The sequence below is a fragment of the Plecotus auritus genome (genome assembly GCF_963455305.1).
Source record: "Plecotus auritus genome assembly, chromosome: 4".
In the NCBI taxonomy this organism is placed as follows: domain Eukaryota; kingdom Metazoa; phylum Chordata; class Mammalia; order Chiroptera; family Vespertilionidae; genus Plecotus; species Plecotus auritus.
Genome location: NC_137775.1, coordinates 146,827,254 through 146,847,614, shown reverse-complemented (window position 1 = coordinate 146,847,614; position 20,361 = coordinate 146,827,254). Strand labels below are relative to the sequence as shown.

At 42.0% G+C, this 20,361-nt stretch overlaps 1 protein-coding gene across 1 annotated transcript in view; it reads right to left on the bottom strand.

Moving 5' to 3' along the window:
- Nucleotides 1-20,361, bottom strand: part of AMPH (amphiphysin) — a 158,508-nt gene that overhangs the window by 56,908 nt on the left and 81,239 nt on the right. Inside the window, exons 3-7 of the mRNA XM_080666970.1 lie at nt 17,313-17,367; nt 8,224-8,318; nt 6,876-6,971; nt 2,112-2,219; nt 318-403 (exon numbers count right to left, since the gene is read on the bottom strand). Of these exons, the coding sequence (XP_080523096.1) occupies nt 318-403; nt 2,112-2,219; nt 6,876-6,971; nt 8,224-8,318; nt 17,313-17,367 (440 nt within the window). The remainder of the gene's footprint in view (nt 1-317; nt 404-2,111; nt 2,220-6,875; nt 6,972-8,223; nt 8,319-17,312; nt 17,368-20,361) is intronic.

Sequence of the window (20,361 nt, the reverse complement as noted above, 5' to 3'; positions counted from 1 at the left end):
GTCTCCACTTGATAACTATATTAAGGTTTAAACTGTGACATCCAATATGGCTACTGCTAGCTACGTGAGGTTATTTAAATCTAAGTGAATCAAAATAAAATAAGCTTAATTTAAAATTCTGTTACATTCCAAGTACTCAACAGCCAGCCACAAGTGGCAAGTATCTCCCATATGGGAAAGCGTAGACTATAGAACACTTCCAGTGAAACGCTGAACGGTCACAGGCAACAAGGACAAGATACGGCATATTCACTGTATATTCACTCTTCTTAAACTTCTAAAAGGGACAGGTACAACCTGTACAAATACACCTTTACCTTGACCATAACGATGGTAACTCCTCTTGCAAGTCAACGTTAAACTCTTCAAACACTTTCTGTGCTTTCTGAAATTCCTCTTCTGCCTAGAAATGACACATAACATGTGTTTACACTAAAAAAAAAGAAATCACATAACACAAGCCATTTCTATACACAACTTAATCATCTATATATAAAAAAAGGCTAATATGCAAAGTGTCCCCTCGGGAGTTCGACCGAGAGACCAGGAGTTCTATCCCTCACTATGACATGTGCTGATCACCAGGGAGTGGTGCGGAATGAAGGAAAGCCCCAGCTGGCAGCTATAAGGCCCCGAGATTGGCCCTGATCACCAGCCAGGCCTAGGGACCCTACCTGTGCATGACTTTCATGCACTGGGCTTCTAGTTTAATATAAAATAGGAATAGCTTTATGGAATCCTGGAAACATTTTGGGTAGAAGAAAAATCAGTCTGCTTCATACCTACATAATTTTTTTCAATAAATGCGAAGCATTAAGTTTTAGGAAAACTGAATTGAATACAATGGGTGCTCTTACATTCTCTGGCAGATTCATTCATTCTATAAAAATGTGTTAATGGCCTCTTACGCACTGCTCTGGATGCGAATATAGATGCTTCCCCAAGAAATCCCCAGTCTAGTGAGAAGTCTAAATTACATTGAAAGACAGGACTTGTAAACTGTTATGAAGTATGCTGTTGTGGAAGATGGTAGAAAGAAAAGAAAGGTTCCTTAGAGAAGGTAATATTTTTTAACTGAATCTTGAAGAAGGGAGAGGCTAAAGCATTGCAATATATGAAGGTAGAGTTCCTTGGGTTGGGATTTCAGTGCACTAACCTTGTGAATTTGTCATGTCACTTTTTACCTCAGCTACCTCATTCATAAAATGGAGATAGTAATGCCCGCTGACAGGTGGTGGGAGTATTAAGGAAAAGTGATGTAGATGAAGTTAAACATGTGGCTGGTATCTCTGAGGCCTCCCATGAAGAACAGCTGTTATTGTGGCTGCTCAGGAACCGATACGTAGATCATGAAGCCTCTAGCTCAGGATGTGTGCATAGAAGGAGAGGAGAGGAAAAAAATTCATGGAAGTTGATAAGGATAAAGAGGTGAGTCACAACCAAATAGAGAAGTTCGCACATGCTGTGCTAAACAATTTAAAATTTTTTCTACTGGCAATAGAAGCCATTAAAAGACTTAAGCAATGAGAAACATATCTAAATATGTGCTGTAGGAAGACCAGGCAGCTGTGTGTAGGCAGATAGGAGGAAGCAAGACTGGAAGAGAAGGGAGTAGTTATCAGATGTCATCAATTAAGTGGCATCTGTAAATGACTGACATACTGTAAAAGTTACTAAAATGGGTTTCCTAAAAGAAAATGAATGCTATGCAAATCTAGCACGTCTGTACTCTCAATCACAAGTTATGTCTGAGATTTTCAAACTCGGTTCCCTATCTGCATCTGCATTTTAGCATCAAGTGTGGAGCACAAACACAGAGAGAAGCACAGGAACACATTACTTTCTCTGATCCTACAGCATTGTTGGGGGGCAAAGTCTATTCTGATCAAAATGTATGAGTCGTGTCACCCAGGTGAACTCTACAATAATATCAAAAACCTTATCTTTAACTAAAAATGATGGAAAGCAGCCCACAAGCACCATGTTTCAGTTTAAATTCTGTCCTGATCCCAATATCCTTTAAAAAGGAAATACAATATTTCATTTTTTAAAGCACAGTTGCTATAGGTCACAGAATATGGAATGGTTTCAACAGAAAGATCAATCCCTACCTTAGAGATTCGACTCTCATCCTTCCTCTTGGAACTCTGTAAAGCCTCCAGATGGTGGCGGGCACTGTCATAGTCAACCAGCTTCCTGCTGCGCTTGGCGATGCGATTCTGCCGATGGAAAATATGTGCATTAAGAAAGACACTTGGTCAGAGATTTTTTTTTTTTTTTTTTTTTTTTTTACTGCTAAAATGCTTTCTTTGTCCAGAGTAGCTGAGATCTTAGCTGGAGATCAAGGTGAACTGGAATTTTAGTAGACAAGTGACCTGTGGAAATCAGGCCACTGCCTTCAATCATTTGTGTGAAAACCATTAGGTAAATATCTTCCCTTCTGATAAAAATCAAACCAGTCATGAAGAGTGGAAAGCAAAATTTATCGTCAAAGACCAGAAAAATTCTAGTAGTGGTTGAGAGAAGCAGGTAAACCTATTCACTTGATTAGCCTGTATTTTAAATCTTTAAATGTTCTATTTTCAAAATAATAGAAGACAATAGTAGAATTGAGTTTATAATTGCAATTACACTCAGTTCTACAAAGTTCTACAAAGCAGATTTATAAAAAGCAGTTCTCTAAAGTAGATTCTTAGGAATAAAAATCCTTTTTCTTAGACATGTTCCTCAATCTGTTTGTTCATTGGAGTCATCTCAGGAGCTTAAAAAATATATTGATTCCTAGAGACTTCTGCCCTCAGTTAGGAGATAGAGAGCTGCAAAGAATATCCCTCCCACATAAACAAGAAAAAATCTGGATAATACATAAAAACATAATTTTCTTGATTGTATCAGAGACCTGAGGTCACAAGGCAACAAAGTAATCTGAATTCTAAAGAGGGACAAGTCCCTCCAGTGAGAGGAGAGACATGCGAGCCATTTCACCTTTGGCAGGGCACAGGTAAATGTTGTCTCCTAGATGCAGATGGTTAAGAAGAGGTCAACTAAGATTTTAACAAATCCTCGAAGGCTTAGTGGGGGCTAACGTGTAGTTTAGAATAGTTGGGTGTCAAGACACAAGAGGAAATTGCATTTAAGGGGTGCTGTTTCCTTGGGCCTCCTCTCCATGTATCAGAAGGTTGAGGACAAGACACTCCCTTGCAGTGCAGGGAGAATGAGGGGATGGATCTATGACAGCTAGGGGGTGGGCACAAAGCCCTAACCGATTCCACGGACCTTTTCCTCTTACAAAGCAAACGCTTTAAGCTGTTGGAGGAGATAGCAACAGATCCTCTCGCCCACAGAGGCCAGGCGAAGATCTGCTGCTTCTGAGGAGTAGAAGCAAAACCAATCTGCTCTGGTGACAGGATAGAACCCTTCTGGCCCCTAGAATACCTGCAGAGATAATTGCTACACGGAGGGTAAGTGGCTACCCCCGTGGGAGGGACATAAAATCTTCTTGTGTCCAAGATATGACTCCTATAACAGGCAGAGGGGGTTCTCACGAGGGCAGAGGCAGAAAACTACTGCTCAAGACCAACCACAGGTACAAGGTAAATTCTACCGAACACAAGGACACGAGCGTATAACAGAAAACAGCCCTGCTCCCCCTGCGAGTCTAGTACTGAAAACAAGCAATAGTTGCCTACCCCTGGAGGATGGACAATAGCGAAAGACCACATGCCCTCTGCAATACAGGCATAAAAGAACAACAAACCTGATGGGGAGCAGGAACACTGAGAAAAACTCTCTGGCATCCATGGGCCCACGGTATGTGAGTCATAAAAGAAGCACAAACTAGACTTCATCTTAAGAGTCTGAAAACATTATACCAGTAGGTGTTTGCACAAGCACAGACACCTCCTATAGCCCATAAAGGATTCTGAAAGCCAGAGTTCACGGAAAGTGACAACAAAACCCAGACCCCGCTCAAGTTACAGTTAGACTGACTGCACTCCCACACCAACAGTCGGACAAAAAAGACATAAATATTACTTCAATCTTTACTTTTCTATATATGATGCGAAACGTTCAATAAAAAATTATGAAATAGGACCCGTAAGAAATGAGTAACAACCCATGAGAGAAGATATTAACCTCTAATTTGTCCAGAATTGCTTAGGAAGTCTGTACCAAATGATATATTAGATAACAGCTCCCCTACCCCACCAGTGCCTAGACAAGAGTGAGGAAAGTGAGACACCTTGGGCACAAATTTTAAGAGGCTCTCACCCTCAGGATCATGTAAGTGCAGGATCACCAACCAGGAAGAGGTGCTTCCTAATAATTTTGAATTCTAATGGTCTCACTTGCCTCGCTCAGTCCCAGACCTACTCCCAACTCTTGGTAGAACTTCTACTAGCTCCCATGTTTCTCTGGCAGTCTATCATTCAATTATTACCATCTGTCACTCTATGATATTCCTCTACACCCCCTTCAGGGCTGGCGAGAAGTGGGCTGGGGCAGTTTCTCTCATTCCAATCTCTTTCATTTTACCCTCTGTACATACCATTTCCAACTGCTGTTAGTGGTGGAAAGTATGGCTTCACACACCACATTCACTTAAAGATATGTGATGAATAAGCCCAGGCAGGGTAGAAAGAAACGCTTCAATAAAGTATGGTGGATACAATGGCCTATGGGATGACAGAGCTAATCATTTTTAGCAAATATCTGTTATATCCAAAGGAAAACTGTCCCTTGAAATAGTGGCCTTGTGTAACTATAGGCAAACTTGTATAAAGCTCTGCTTTGTGGACTTTGCTCCAGGAAGCAAAACCTTGATTCTCTGAAGATGAATTAGATTTTCGAAAGCAGCCAAAATTCAATTACTTCCAAGCCTGGGAATAAGATGAAATAGTGCACTGGGTCATCTTAGATTTTGTTCAAAACAAGAAGTGAAGTAAATAATGTGACTCATTTTCTTGTGTGACAAGTCAATTACAGAGTACAACTCACCATTAGAAGTGACTATGTTGAAGGCCATTCCTTATTTTGATGCACAGTTTTGCATTAGAAAAACAAATCAATCTTATTTCCTTATCTGATATTTGGGAAACTTGAAAAAAAAGAACCAAATCTCCTAAGTAAGGGTAGAGTTAATGCACTTTAGTTTTTATATAGAAAACTAGAGGCCCGATGCAAGAAATTCGTGCAAGGGGCTTGGGGCTCGGCCCCCTCCATGGAGGCAGCTGCCTCTGCCTCAGCCCCCACTTGCTGCAGCCTCGTCCAGAAGGTTGTCTGGAAGGTCATCCAGAAGGAAGTCTGGTCTAATTAGCATATTATGCTTTTACTATTATAGATGATACAATTCTTATTTCATCCATCCAATCCAATCTAAATTTCTTTAGATATCCCACTGTGTACTGACCTTATGCAGTAAAAAAATATTTTATTGCTTTTTTAAAATTTCTATAATTACCCCAGTTTGGGATTCATTTTGGCACCATGCTGTAAGTATATAATTAGTTGCTCATGCTTGGTCGCTAAGACAGAATCTAAACTACATTTTACAATAACTGCTCACAGCTGTAAGCCTGCCTGGGTTAGTGACAAGCTGGCTCTTATTACAACATTGGTTTCAGACATTAATGCTGCATAATAAGAACCATAACACTGGGTGCCCTGCCAATCACAGTTGGAGAAGTCAAACACATCCCCTCATGAATGGTACTCCATAGACCTCACTGATGAGCTGCAGTAAATATTTGGAAATTTGCCTGAAGTTTTAAGACACATGGCCTGTTGATTTTAATGGGAGGGAAGGAATTCAACTGTGTTCCATGCTGTGAAAATTCTCCACTCAGTATTTTTAATCATAATCCTCCTTTCCATCAATAACCCATTCATTCCATCATCACTCGGCACTAACTTTTTAAAGAAATTAAGTCTATATCCACTTCTAACTTCCTTTTCACAAAAGAAAAGTCTTTCAAGTATCAGAAACAGCTATTCCCCCCTACTCTCCAATTCCAAATTGTTTCCTTCCCAAGTTAAACATTGCTATTTCCTCAACTCTTCGTCATAGGAAATGGTTGCACAATTTTCTATCTGGGTTGAAACTTTATGTGTATGCTACAGCAAGAGAGAGAGATTGTTTCAGCCTCGTTCCAAGATACAGGGACAAGCTACCCACCCCATGGTCCCAGGCGCCAGCGCCTACAGCTGTGGCCCAGGCGAAGCTGCCCATCCACAGTCCCCTGCAGCTGCGGCCGGCCCGGGCGAAGCCAGCTCAGGTCCTGGGTGCCTGCGACCGGCCAGAGGAGGGAATCCTGGGTCTCAGGTGCAGGAAGAGGCAGAGGTGGTTAGGGGTGATCAGGCCAGCAGGGGAGCAGTTAGGGGCAATCAGGCAGGCAGGCAGGCAGGCAGAGGTGGTTAGGGGTGATTAGGCAGGTAGGCAGGCGAGCAGTTAGGAGCCAGCAGTCCTGGATTATGGGAGGCAATCGGACATCCCCCAAGGGGTCCCAGATTGGAGAGGGTGCAGGCTGGGCTGAGGGACTCCCCCTCCACCCATGCATGAATTTCATGCACCAGGCCTCTAGTGGTATATAATAAAACATTTCAAAATAAAAAAGGTTAAAATTTAGTGGGAATCTATGATTTCTGACTTGATATCTATAGGATTAAAAAGATTTATATAGAGAAAAGCTGAAGCCATTAACAAAAGGGGAAAATGTGAATTTTATAACTACATTTTATTTCAAACTGATAGGACAGAATGAAAATCTCAATAAGTAAATGAAAAGTTACCAACTGTCTTTGATTCCTCCTGCCCATGTTTCAATAAGCACATGGGACCATTTGCTTCTTTGCTTTATAGACACAGAGTAAAATACCTTTATGTCAGGAAATTGGCCCAGATAGGTATCCAGTGTCAGCAGGGACCCATCCACTAGTTTTTGATGGAAGTCTTCCCACAGCACATCACATTTCTGAAAGAAAAAGAGAAATAAAGACATAAGTGAATACCTTTCACTAAACTTTCAAAAAATTATGAAACTAAAAAATTAGATAAGCAATACATCCCCAGATAGTAAATGCTAGAAAGAATGTGGATTGTTTAATAATACAATAAAATTTCTAGGCTGTTTGGCTACCAGTTCTAAATGACAATATAGGTTATTTAAAGGTTTAGCTCATTAACAAATGTATTTCTGATGCTGAATTATAAAGAATGTAGTAAAGAATGCTCAGTGGTTGAGCATTGACCTATGAACCAGTCAGGGCACATGCCCAGGTTGCAGGTTCGATCCCCAGCATGGGGTGTGCAGGAGGCAGCCAATCAATGATTCTCTCTCATCATTGATGCTTCTATCTCTCTCTCCCTCTCCCTTTCTCTCTTAAATCAATAAAAATATATTTATTAAAAAGAATGTAGATCCCCACAATCTTCCCAGGCGACCTTCGGGACTGTGAAGAATTTCACGTAGACAGCTTCCAAAGCCTTCCAGAAAATTAGAAACCACTTCAAACAAACCATAAACCATTGCTGAAGCTTCCACAGAGAAAAAAGAAAATTTACAGTCATAATGGAAAAGCACCTTCCAATTATGATAAAGACACAATGAATATTCGGTGTTATCATTATTCCTACTACTATTCCTATGTATAGGCATTGGGTTAAATCAGTGATTTTCAACCTATTTCATCTTTTGGCACACATAAATTACTAAAATTCTATGGCACACCAAAAATATATGTTTTTGCTGATCTGACAAAAAATAGGTATAATTTTGATTCATTCACACAGGGTGGCTATTATTGTGTTGGCTATTGTTAATTTTTTAACAAAGTCTAAGAAAAAAAGGTCAGTGCTTCTGACTAAATAGTCAGGTACTGCATATTTTCAAAATTCCTGCAGCACACCAATTGAGGTACACCAATTGAAAATCACTGGGTTAAATATGTATGCATGTACACACATGTTGTCATCTACTTCTCACAATAGCTTTATGAGGAAAGTCTTATTGTTGCCATTACTACACAAAAGAGAATACCGAAGCCCAGAGATGTTACATAACTGTGTATGTACATGGTGTCTGTGAATGCACATGGTGTCTGTCCCCTCATGGTTAAGGCTGAGAAGTGGAAAGGGGGTCGGGGAACAGGCTGAGTGAGCAGCACTCGGTGGGAGCTTCGCAGAAGCCCCCGAGGCCTCCTGTGTGGGGCCATCCTGGCTCTTACCTCGCCAACCATCTTCACATCTTCCCGCCCATACCAATCAGGCTCATAGACTTCATGCAGCGACTCGGTGAGCTTCATCGAGGCTTCTTGCATGCCTGGTGTTGGAGAAAAACAATTCCTGTTAGATAGGTAAGGAGTTTCTTCCTTCTTCCAAGTGAGAGAAAAATCTTTGTTAATCATTTAAAGCAAAATTGTGAAGACACAACTGCTAATTGCATCTGTAATTATATCTTTGCTTGAGGGTCTATAATACTTATCTGATTACAGTGTGCATTTTCTGTTATTACCGTGATGATAGATACCATGTCTTGACAATATCAACTAGGTGTCCTATTCTGAAAACAATAATAATCCTATATAATAAAGAGGTAATATGCAAATTGACCATCACTCCAACACACAAGATGGCTGCCCCCATGTAGTCAAAGATGGCCACCACAAGATGGCCAGCAGGGGAGGGCAGTTGTGGGTGATCAGGCCAGCAGGGGAGCAGTTAGGCATCGATAAGGCTGGCAGGGGAGTGGTTAGAGGGTGATTGGGCTGGCAGGCAGAAGTGGTTAGGGGCAATCAGGCAGCCAGGCAGGCAAGCGGTTGGGAGCCAGCAGTCCTGGATTGGGCCTAGACGGACAGTCGGACATCCCTCAAGAGGTCCCAGGTTGGAGAGGGTGCAGGCTGGGCTGAGGGACACCCCCCCCCCCCCCCGCCGTGCACAAATTTCATGCACCGGGCCTCTAGTAATAATATGTCCTGTTATGTGTGTTGTCACTTGCTAAACAGTATGGAACCATAAATGAATAGGACACGTAGAATACTTGCCCATAAAACTAGAGTCCTAAAAATAAAATTAATTTAAATGACTTTAAATACAAGAAATAAAGCATTTTTTAGAAGCAGGTAGAAGCAAAATCAACAGGCTTTTAGGACATAACAGTTGAAACTGGTTTAAGTAGCCTAACAATTTTCAAAGGGGGAAAAAAAAAGCTTTTCTTTTTCCAATATTATTAAAATCTATACATACTGTTTTATTATTTTTTTTGTCATTTTATTCTTTATTAAGTACACTACCCAAACCAAGGCTACCGCCAGCCCATGTGGCATTTTATACAAATTTGAAAAAGCTACCCTTTCTTCAAGTTAACACAAAAGTTATATTACTTATTTCTCAATAATAACAAATACTAGGAAAAAAGTAATTGTATATAAATTATACAAATAAATGATTTATTAAAAAATAATGGAAAATTCAAACGTTTAATTATATTAGGAACTTAAGTCACTTGGATCTAATAATTTGTTGTAAGATAGATACATATCTTTTCTTGGTAGAAATGATTATTTTGATAGTTTTAAGGCTTACTTTTTGTTTTTAATAGCTCATAGGTTGCAGAAAGGATCACCAGATTGGTCATCTTTCTTATGCTATTGTGGACTTTGCATTGGTTTTAACACATTTAATTTTGAGAGGCCACATTCTTCACTGATCATGGTATTGGTCAGATTAATTATACTTTGAAAGTTTCAAAATTTTTTGAAAATGGATCTGGTAAATTATTGTCATAAAAATATTGCAAAATTTTGGTGAGAGAATACTAGATTGTACAAAGACAACTTTAGGTTTTAGTTCTTTATACATTGATGAATGAGGCACAACACTCTTCAATTTCAATTGTACTTTTTTTTCCAGTGTAAAATTTTTATATGTAGAATTAGGCAGCTGGACTCAGTTTAGATGATGCCAATTTTGTTGGCAACATCCAAAGCATCATAGTCATATATACACTGTTTTAAATCAGAACTCTCAGAAAGCTTAACATTCTTAACTCTGTGGGTCAGAATCCTCAGTAGAAAGACATTTGGAAAGATATAAAGTTTCCAGGTGCAACATGGCGATATAAATGATCACCAAACCTTTTCTACCCCTCCTTCAAAACATGGAGTTGAAGTGTGGTTGCCATGGAGACAGCTCCGGCTGAGAACAAACATGGGGCAATCTTTGGCTGCAGACTTGGAGAAGTGCCTCTCCAGCACCAGCTGGAAGGTGAGACCTGGCTGAGCTGGTTCTAGGCCTTTGTCACTAGGGGATATGAAAAGGGGCTGGATAGAGGGAGAGCAGAGGAAGAGCGAGTGCTGTCACTGGAAGCAAAAACACATCTCATAACTTAATGCCAGTGAATCAAAGAAAAACTTTTGTTAAACTGAACGCTGCAGCCATCTAGACTCAGCCGCATGCTGGTTGGATTTTAGGGAGTCCATTCTGGGTTCAACTGTGAGAGGAAAAACAAACAAAAGAAGATGTCTGAAACAACCGAAGTATGTCCTTGGCAGGATGTGTAAAAGTCAACATGTGATTTGGTAGTTGATAGTGCTTTTTCACTCTCTAGGCGCAGAACGCCCCCCCTTCTCTCCCCCTGAGAAAATGGAGATTCCTATTTGGTCTTTGCACATTACTGGCTGGAATGGGATCCAGGGCCAGGCCTCTCTCCATGAAGCACATCACTGAGCATGTTAAAGGAGCCCTTTACACAGGCGGAAGCACCTTAACACAAGATGAAGCCCGGGCAGGCAAGGGGGGAAAACAGTGGTGACGCCAGTTACTGGGGACTCTGATGAAGTGAGAGTCTCGTAGGTGTGCAGAAAGCCAAAGTCATGCAAACAGCTGCATCGGTCGGCCCCCAGCATGTGAGGATGCTCTCCCTTGTACGTGTGGTCACTGTGAGGTGGCAGCAACATGATCTCCAGTTCCCACACTCGCCCCTCCCTAAGTTAGCATCTATGCTAACAATGTACCCCCGCAATTCATACCACGTTCGTCGCTGGATGACCCCCTTCCATATTTAGATGCTAAAAGTCTTCTGAAGTTTTTTCCTTATAAATAGCTGTTTAGATAGGTTATTAAAGCCTTAACCGGAAGAAAAAGAAATAATGGTATCACAGGACAAATAACCTTTGTGGTAAAAATAAAACTGTGAATGTTAAGCTTAAAATAAAATTCACGTGACCTTACTCATTGAGGTTAAAAGCAAAATGTTGCAGTAAATGTGTCTAGCAGCCGAAAGTAACTACTAATTGCTGTGTGGCTCAGTAGTGATGGACAATTTAGAAAGAATCTGTTTTGACACAGAAACTGTTTCTAGAACACTCTATACAAAGTACTGGATGGATGTGCAAGTGAACAACACACACGCCTTGCTCTTAAGGAGCAGGGAGACTGACAGGCAGATTTCAGGACTCAGAATTTACTCTGCTGACAGATGTAAGAGAAAAAAAGCTAAAACCTGTTTTCTTTAATGCAATTTGGCAACATTAAAGCAGAATAGACACTACGTGACATTTAATAATATCTAATAGCTAACATTTTCTTAAAAGATTTGTAATTTTCATAGAAGAATTCTGTTTTACTATTAGATAGGGACCACTTCCCTCTCTTCAGAATTTTGGACTTTCTCCAAGGCATTTATTGTAACAATCCCTATTTACATTTGCAACTAAATCTGTGAGTCTCTCTTTATCACCAAAGATATGTTGCATAGATTACACTGCTACCTGAGTCCTCTTTGCTTAAGCTGCCTGAGGGGATATGTGTTAGTTAAAAACAGTATCAGTTAAAATGTATTATTACAATAACCAACAGCAGCTATAAACCACCAACAGAATATCTGAAATATTGCAAGTTTTACCCATTGTTTAGAAGAGAGTTGTTTAAGAAGACAGGGGTTGCCTCAAGTAAAAGGAAGTCTTTAGAGTGTCCAGGAGGCGCGGGGAGTAAATGGAGGAAAAATACCCAGATTGTAAGCAGCTCAAGAACAGCCAACCCTACTGCTGAGGTCATGCTGGGGTCATGCTGACACATAGGCACATACAATTCATTACACCACGTGGGTCACACTCTCCTCAGAGAAAGATGCTATGTGTTCATTATCCCTGTGTCTGGCCTCCTCCCCTCCCCACATGCCGGTGACTCCTCACTCCAGATCTCTGCTGGGCATGTCCAGTTGGAGGTCCTACCAGTACCTCTAACTTTGCTGTCAAAACCTGCTCCTCCTCCTCCTCATGAATATCGCCCAGTGGTCCCAGTTAGGAAACGGGAAGTCCTCTTCCATGCATCCTCCTACACTGAATTTGTTAGCAAGACAAGCCAATTCTGCCTGATTCTCAGATGAAGTCCCTTCCTTCCAGGCCCATTGCCGCAGCCTCAAAAGGCACCCATCATCTATTACTTAGATGAGATAAAATAATCCACGCAAATGGCTGAGCAAGTACCTAACACACTGCAAACAGTCAAATGCCAGCCTTCCTAAAAACTACTTTTGGAGGCAGTATGGCATAGTAATTAAGACTGTCATTTGCAATCAATCGGCCCAAATTTATTAAAAACTTGGTTCCGTCATACACCATCTGTGCGATCTTAGGCAAATTACCTAGCTACCCCAAATTTCGTTTTCCAAAGTGTACATTACTAAGCAATAATAGGACTTGCCGTAGGTTGCAGTGAGAATCACATGACATTAAGCAGTTAAAGCTGATGTCAGTGCCTCGCACATAAGAGCTCAGTAAATGTTGGCTATTATTCTTATTGTGCTAGACTTCTAAGTCTCCTTAGAGTTTCATTTCCTCTAGCCTGAATTCCAAACAACCACAATAATTATTTTTCTAAAATGGTAACCTGATCATGTCACTCATTCCCTTGCCTGTAATAATGTAATGACACTCTCTCCCACATGCAGAATAAACTCCCAATATAATGTAATACATTAGCACCTCTTTGTACATATGCTGCCTACCTTTCCACGTCTCATGCAGCTGTTTCCTGCTTGCCCCTCACTCATCTACTTGTTCCCTAAAGAGCCCATGCTCCCTCCTGCTTCCTGAGCTTTTGTACATGATGCTGCTTCCAATAGCAACCTCTTTCTTTGGTATAGCTTATAACCTGATGACCAGGTATGTTCTCTTTCTTGGTCCATTCAAGTGTAAGTTCCTAGGAAAGACAATTCCTGACCTGGCATCCTGTCCCTTACGTAGTAGAGTGGGGTTCTGCACTCTGCTGTGATGGCACATATGTGGACAGAGCTGACTCCATTTTGAAAAACTGAGTCGGTCTTGAATCTAATACACCGGCTTAATTTTTGAGTGACTGAGCCCTAACTTTTGACCCCTGAGTGGACTCTGGAATGTGTACAGTGGTTTCGAGCTAGTCACAGAATTTCCATGACTCCTTCCTCTGGGGCAAGGAGCCTCGATGTCATCTACCCCACACACCCTAACCCCACACACGCCTTTCCTAGCCCCATCTCAAGGCAGAATAAAAGAGGGTGGTCTAGATCAGCCTTGGGCAAACTACGGCCCGCGGGCCGGATCCGGCTGTTCTATCCAGTTCTCTTGCTCTCCCCTCCGCTCCTTTACTTTGAATTTATATTAGTTCACACAAACACTCCATCCATGCTTTTGTTCCGGCCCTCCGGTCCAGTTTAAGAACCCACTGTGGCCCTCGAGTCAAAAAGTTTGCCCACCCCTGGTCTAGAAGATGGAAGATGCAGAGATGGGACTGTCCTGCCACCACCCAGGACCCATTTCGGTACATAAGTTCCCTATCGAACTCTCTAAGTCGACAAGCTGGACTTGTCTGCCTGGATCTTGGGTCTCTTGGCTCCACTTGGCATACGCAGCCTTTCCACAGAACAGCACACGATGCATACTTCCGTTAAAATGCATATGACGATGCACATCTGCCTTTCTGTTTATTCAACTTTCTCCCCGTCTCTACTGCAAGCTCCCCAACAGCAGGCTGTGTCTTGTTCAACTCTCATCTCCATCCTCTTGAACGGTGTCAGGCCCATAAATGAGGCTCAATGTGATGGTTGCTGCTAAAATGAATGAGAGCATAAGATCTACCTTAAAAAGCCCAAGAATGCCACCCAAAATTAGTGAGGAGGAGTAGAGCCTAACCCTATTTCACAGAATCCCAGGGGTAGAGATTTGGGGGCTTCTAAGAGCAAGTGGAGGACTTTACAGATGAGGAAACCAAGGCAGCAGAGAGGCTCAGTGATTTCCCAATGATTCTTCCCAGGGGTGGGCAAACTTTTTGACTCGAGGGCCACAGTGGGTTCTTAAACTGGACCGGAGGGCCGGAACAAAAGCATGGATGGAGTGTTTGTGTGAACTAATATAAATTCAAAGTAAAGGAGCGGAGGGGAGAGCAAGAGAACCAGATAGAACAGCCGGATCCGGCCCACGGGCCGTAGTTTGCCCAAGGCTGGACTAGACCCAGGGCCCATCGCTCTCCAGGGCCAGATCTTGTTCCTCTCTGATCCTGCCTGCAGTATTAGGTGGCTAGAGTTCTTTCTGTGAAAACAGAAAAGCTGGCCATGAAAGCACTTTGAAAAGGCAAATTGTGATCTACTTATCATATAACCCTCATCTTTTAGTGTGTTCCCAAAACCCCAAAATGTGCTCCAAGAAATTCTAACTCTGTAAGATTCTGAAAAGAAAAAAGTAGTCAGATAACTGGGAAATGCTGCTTACTCCATTAGGCCCTCTGGCAATTACATTGATATATTAAGGGTTCTGATAAACTCTGAGTAACCTGTTTAAAAATTCATTTCAGCCAATCTTGGTCAAAGTAATGTACCTGAATTTCTTTTGTGGAGGACCACTTGTTAACATCATCCAGTCAGTGAAAGGTGATGGGGGAAAACTGAGAGAGGTCCTTTCTCCCTCTTCTGGAGACATGGCCATTAGCAGTGGAGTGAAAGGTTGCTTTGATGAGACCCCCAGTGTCTCTCTGAGCTAACCCCTCACTAAGGGATTTTCCTTCTAGACCACCTTAAGGAAAAGAATTATGCGTCTTCTTAAACAGCATTCTCCACAAAGTGTTAAACTAGACCAAAATATATAAATTTTGAGGAAGAGATTCAATTCACTCAATCAACAAATGTTTCCACCTTTTACAAAACCAGCTAACAGAAAAAATTCTGTGTTTGAAATAATATCTAATCTAATCCTAAATCAATAATTAAAGAAATACATAGAGTGCCTTCTATTTTCTGACTGGACTATTCTAATAATAATAGTTGAAGTTTATTATTTAGTGCAGTTAATCATGAAGTTTGTAAGTTTGTGGAAGTGAAATTCTCTGAGCTTTACTTCTTTGCAAATGTAAACCAAGGCTAATGTCAGTTTTGGCTGGGTGGCGCAGTTGGTTGAAGCATCATGCCATGCACTAAAGGGTTGCAGGTTCAATTCCCAGTCAAGGGCATTACCTGGCTTGCAGGTTTGATACCCAGTGTGTGGGAGAGGCAACCAATAAATGTGTCTCTCCCAAGTCGATGATGATGTCTCTTTCTCCCCCTCCGTCCCTCTCTCTGTCCCCTCTCCATCCTTCCCTTCTACTCTCTCTAAAAATCAATGGAAAAAATATCCTTGGGTGAGGATTAATTAAAAAAAAAAAAAAGACATTTGCCAAACTGCTCTCCTGAAAGGGGTCTGCTCCCTACAGCTTTGCTGATGTTAGGTATTATGTTTTCATTTTCATTTAATGTCTTTAAACATGAAATCACTTTCCTTTTGGTTTTATTTACATCTATAATTCTTTCAAACAACTCATGTTCATTTAGTTTACTTACTGAGCTCTTTATATTTTTGTTCATTTTCATTAAATGTGTTGCCTAAATAATTTTTTAAACATACATATATAAGTTTTATATACTTATGAGGTTAAATCTCTCAGTCTTTCCCTTTATGTTTTTTGTCTTTGGGTTACCATGGTAAAGACCTTGTCACCCAAGACTAGAGACTAAGTCTATTTTATTTTATTTTATCTTATTATTTTAGTATACCTCTTTGTACATGTATTTAAATTTTAACTATATTTGGAGTTAAGAAGAAGGGAGGCAGGGGTCCTCAAACTTTTTAAACAGGGGGCCAGTTCATTGTCCCTCACACCGTTGGAGGGCCAGACTATAGTTTTAAAAAAAAACTATGAACAAATTCCTATGCGCACTGCGGGCCCGGGACGAGTCGGCTGCTAAGCAGGACAGGCAGCGGCACCCGGTGGGCCGGATAAATGTCCTCGGCGGGCCACATGTGGCCCGCGGGCCGTAGTTTGAGGACCCCTGGAGTAGAGTATGAGGATGGGAATCTCACTTTTTTCTGAGTGTTTAGTCAGTTTATCCAAGACCCCTTGTGAGACAATCCATTCTCTCCCCACTAATCTCAAAATCTGCCTTGTGATCTATCACACCCATGGGTACACTAGGATCCAACCCCGTGCCGGGAGCTCGATGACACATAGCAGGAAGCAATGGAACCCTCATCCCTAATGCTCTCTCCTCTCTCCACCACTGGCCTCATTTATTTGCCTCTTATGGCTGCAAGCAGAAACCAATGCCAGCACCTCTCTGTCCCCATACAGTGGCAGGGGTGCAGGTGTGTCTGGTCTCCACTAATCACAGACAGTCCAGGGCTGTGCCTCCTGATAATTCTCCACACCTGTCTCTGCCACGATTCTTGCCCCTTTCAACTAGAGCAGCGGTCGCCAACCGATGGTGCATGGACCACTGGTGGTCTGTGAGGTCTGAAAGGCTGGCGACCGCTGAACTAGAGGGCTGAAGTGTGACTCTGTGAGTGTTCTCCTGGGACATGCTCTCCCTCAGGGTATAAACCAGCTGCAGCTTTTCTTAAACAAGCTCTCAAGTTTGCTCTCACAACTCTTCCTAGAAATCTCTTGCATGTGGGAGGCACTTATTCCTAGTTTCCAGCATCAGGGCAGACATATAGAATGTTCCCAAATATGTATATACACACTTTGAATAATTAAAAAGGCAGTGTTTATTAAAATGCATTTTATTTTCAGAACTGAGCTATCAGCTGTGAAAGTGTGTATACATGTTGGGGGACACCCTGTATTTTTTTCTTTGTATATGCTGATGATCACTCCAATGGGAATTTGGGAGTGGGTGGACTGGAACACCTGTGTCAAGTGCCATCTTGCCAGAAAGCCAAATGGTGTGGTAATTAACACTCAATCTTGTCACTCATGAATTCCAAGAACAACCTGTGCTTGTAGCATTCCGTAAACAACACACACACGTTACCTTTGATAGCTGCTAAATATCCTCGGAGTTCCCGCTGAAGTCTGGTACCCTCTGCCTGAAAAACACACAAACAGAGAGATGCTGAGCACTCTGTCTACATTTTGCATTGGAACATGTACAAAGCAGTAAGTGTCGGAATTATTATTTCCAGAGGCTCATTCTTGAACGAACATAAGTATGTGGAGCCTGGCTGGTGTGGCCCAGGGGTTGAACGTCGACCCAGGAACCAAGAGGTCTCTGGTTCCATTCCCAGTCAGGGCCCATGCCTGAGTTGCAGGCTCAATCCCCAGTTGGGGGCGTGCAGGAGACAGCCAATGGATGATGTTTCTCTCTCATGGATGTTTCTATCTCTCTACCCCTCTCCCTTCCTTTCTCTCTCTAAAACTCAATAAAACCATATTAAAAATATGTGGACACAGATTAAACAGGATGCCTATAAGTCTAGATATTTAAAGATATTTTATTCAGGAGAAAAACCAAGATGGCGGCATAGGTAAACACCTAAACTGCTGCCTTGCACAACAATCTCACAACTACAACTAAAAGACAAAACGTCTATCACCCAGAACCATGGGAAAGTTGACTGAGTGGAAGTTCTACAACTAGAAGGAAAGAGAAAAGAGAATTGAGATGTGCACAAGCCCTGAAAAGCTGAGGTACGGAGGCACGTGAATCGGGCTGGCGGTGGGCAACTGGGTGCGCTGCTTTTTTCAACCTGAAGAGAGACAAGCTCCCGATTACTCTGAACTCCAGTTTCTGGGGAGACGCTGGGGACCCAAACTCCTACGGGGAGAAGCTGGACTGTCTGCCATCGGGTCAGAAAGTGAGGGAGGCTTTCTTGCAGAGGTGCCCGCAGCAATCATTGTTTACTGCACTGGGGTGCGGGATGCGGGGACTTGGAAACGCGGAGACACAGAGACAGCTGACTGGCAGCCATTGCTGTTTGCCACGCACTAGCCTAGTGACTCCCTGAGACCCCGCCCCGCACAATCTACAAACCCACCCAAGCTCCATGCAGCAGCTTTTGTATATAAATGGCCTGCCCTATCGCAGCTTAACCTAGCAAACTGCAGCTCTGGTCAGACAGCTCCAAAACCTCCAAACCCCAAGCAAAGAGGAGAAAACTGTAGTTCTCACTGCAGCTCCTGCTGGGTGGCCTCAGACAGTAGCTGACCTGCACCCCATTGGAGATCCAGAAGCCAGTGTATCTAGTGGTCAGTGTGAGATGACACCAGATTTCAACTACTCACATCCTTAAGTGACACATTCAAGAGGCAGACTCAGTGAGCACCAAAGCCCCACTGAAGCAAGTCCTGCACCATAAGAGTGTCTCCAGCACAGCAGTTCTTCCATTATAGACACAGCGGGTCCTCACAGCCAATTGGCCTAGAGGTCAATTCCTCCCAGTGATACCAACAACAATCAAGGCTTAACTACAACAAGACTGTGCACACAGCCCACAAAGGGGTACACCAAGAGTGTCCACCTCAGGTAACTGGGGAGGCTGAGCCACTGGGCCCTATAGGACACCTAGCACACAAAGCCACTCTATCAACTCAGGGAAGCAACCAAAATGCGGAGACAAAGAAACAGATCACAAATGAAAGAAATGGAGGAAAGCAAACGACTGGCTACAGAGTTCAAAACCATGGTTATAAGGTTTTTCAAGAATTTTCTAAAAAAGGCCAATAAATATAGCGAGACCCTTGAGGATATGAAAAAGGACCAACTAGAAATTAAGCATACACTGCCTGAAATAAAAAATATTATACAGAGATCTTACAGCAGACTACAGGATCACAAGAATCAAGTCAAAGATTTAAAATACAAAGGAGCAAAAAACACTCAACAGGAAAAAAAAAATGAATCCAAAAATATGAAGATAGTGTAAGGAGCCTCTGGGACAACTTTAAGCATACCAACATCAGAATTATGGGGGTGCCAGAAGAATAGAAAGTGCAAGATACTGAAAACCTATTTGAAGAAATAATGACTGAAAACTTCCCCCATCTGGTGAAAGAAATAGACTTACAAGTTCAGGAAGCGCACAGAACCCCATACAAGAGGAATCCAAAGAGGACCCCACCAAGACACATCATAATTAAAATGCCAAGGGCAAAAGAGAAAGAGAGAATATTAAAAGCAGCAAGAGAAAAACAGTTAGTTACCTACAAGGGAGTGCCCATACGACTGTCAGCTGATTTCTCAACAGAAACTATGCAGGCCAGAAGGGTGTGGCAAGAAATATTCAAAGTGATGAATAGCAAGAACCTACAAACAAGAGTACTCTACCCATCAAAGCTATCATTCAGAATTGTAGGTCAGATAAAGAGCTTCACAGATAGGAAAAAGCTAAAGGAGTTCATCACCACCAAACCAGGATTATATGAAATGCTAAAAGGTATTCTTTAAGAAGAGGAAGAAGAAAAGGTAAAGATAAAAATTATGAACAACAAAATGACAACAAATACATACCTACCAACAAGTGAATCTAAAAATCAAGTGAATGGAAAATCTGATGAAAGAATGGACTGATGAATATAATAGAATCAGGAACATAGAAAGGGAGTGGACTGACAATTCTCAGGGGGAAGCGGGTGTGAGGGGTGCAGGAAGAGACTGGACAAAAATCTTACACCTATGGATGAAGACAGTGGCGGGGGGGTAAGGGCATGGGGTGGGGTGGGGAATCAGGTGGAGGGGAGCTATGGGGGGGAAAAAAAGAGGAACACCTGTAATAATCTGAACAATAAAGATTTATTTTTAAAAAATATATATTTTATTCAGTTTAAAAGAAAAGGACAAGGCAAGCACAATTTTTCTAAGAATGGAAACTGTGGCCCACAGTAAGGTTCTTACATATTCAAGAGCTAGCAAGTCTCTAAATTTTGACACATGGTTATAAGGGTTGGAAATTGATCACCACTGTCCAATATGGTAGCCACTAGCCACATGTGGCTGTTCAGTGCTTGCAACATGACTGGTCTGAATGGAGATGCATTATAAGTGTAAAATTCACATCTGATTTTAGGGACTTTATACAAAAAAA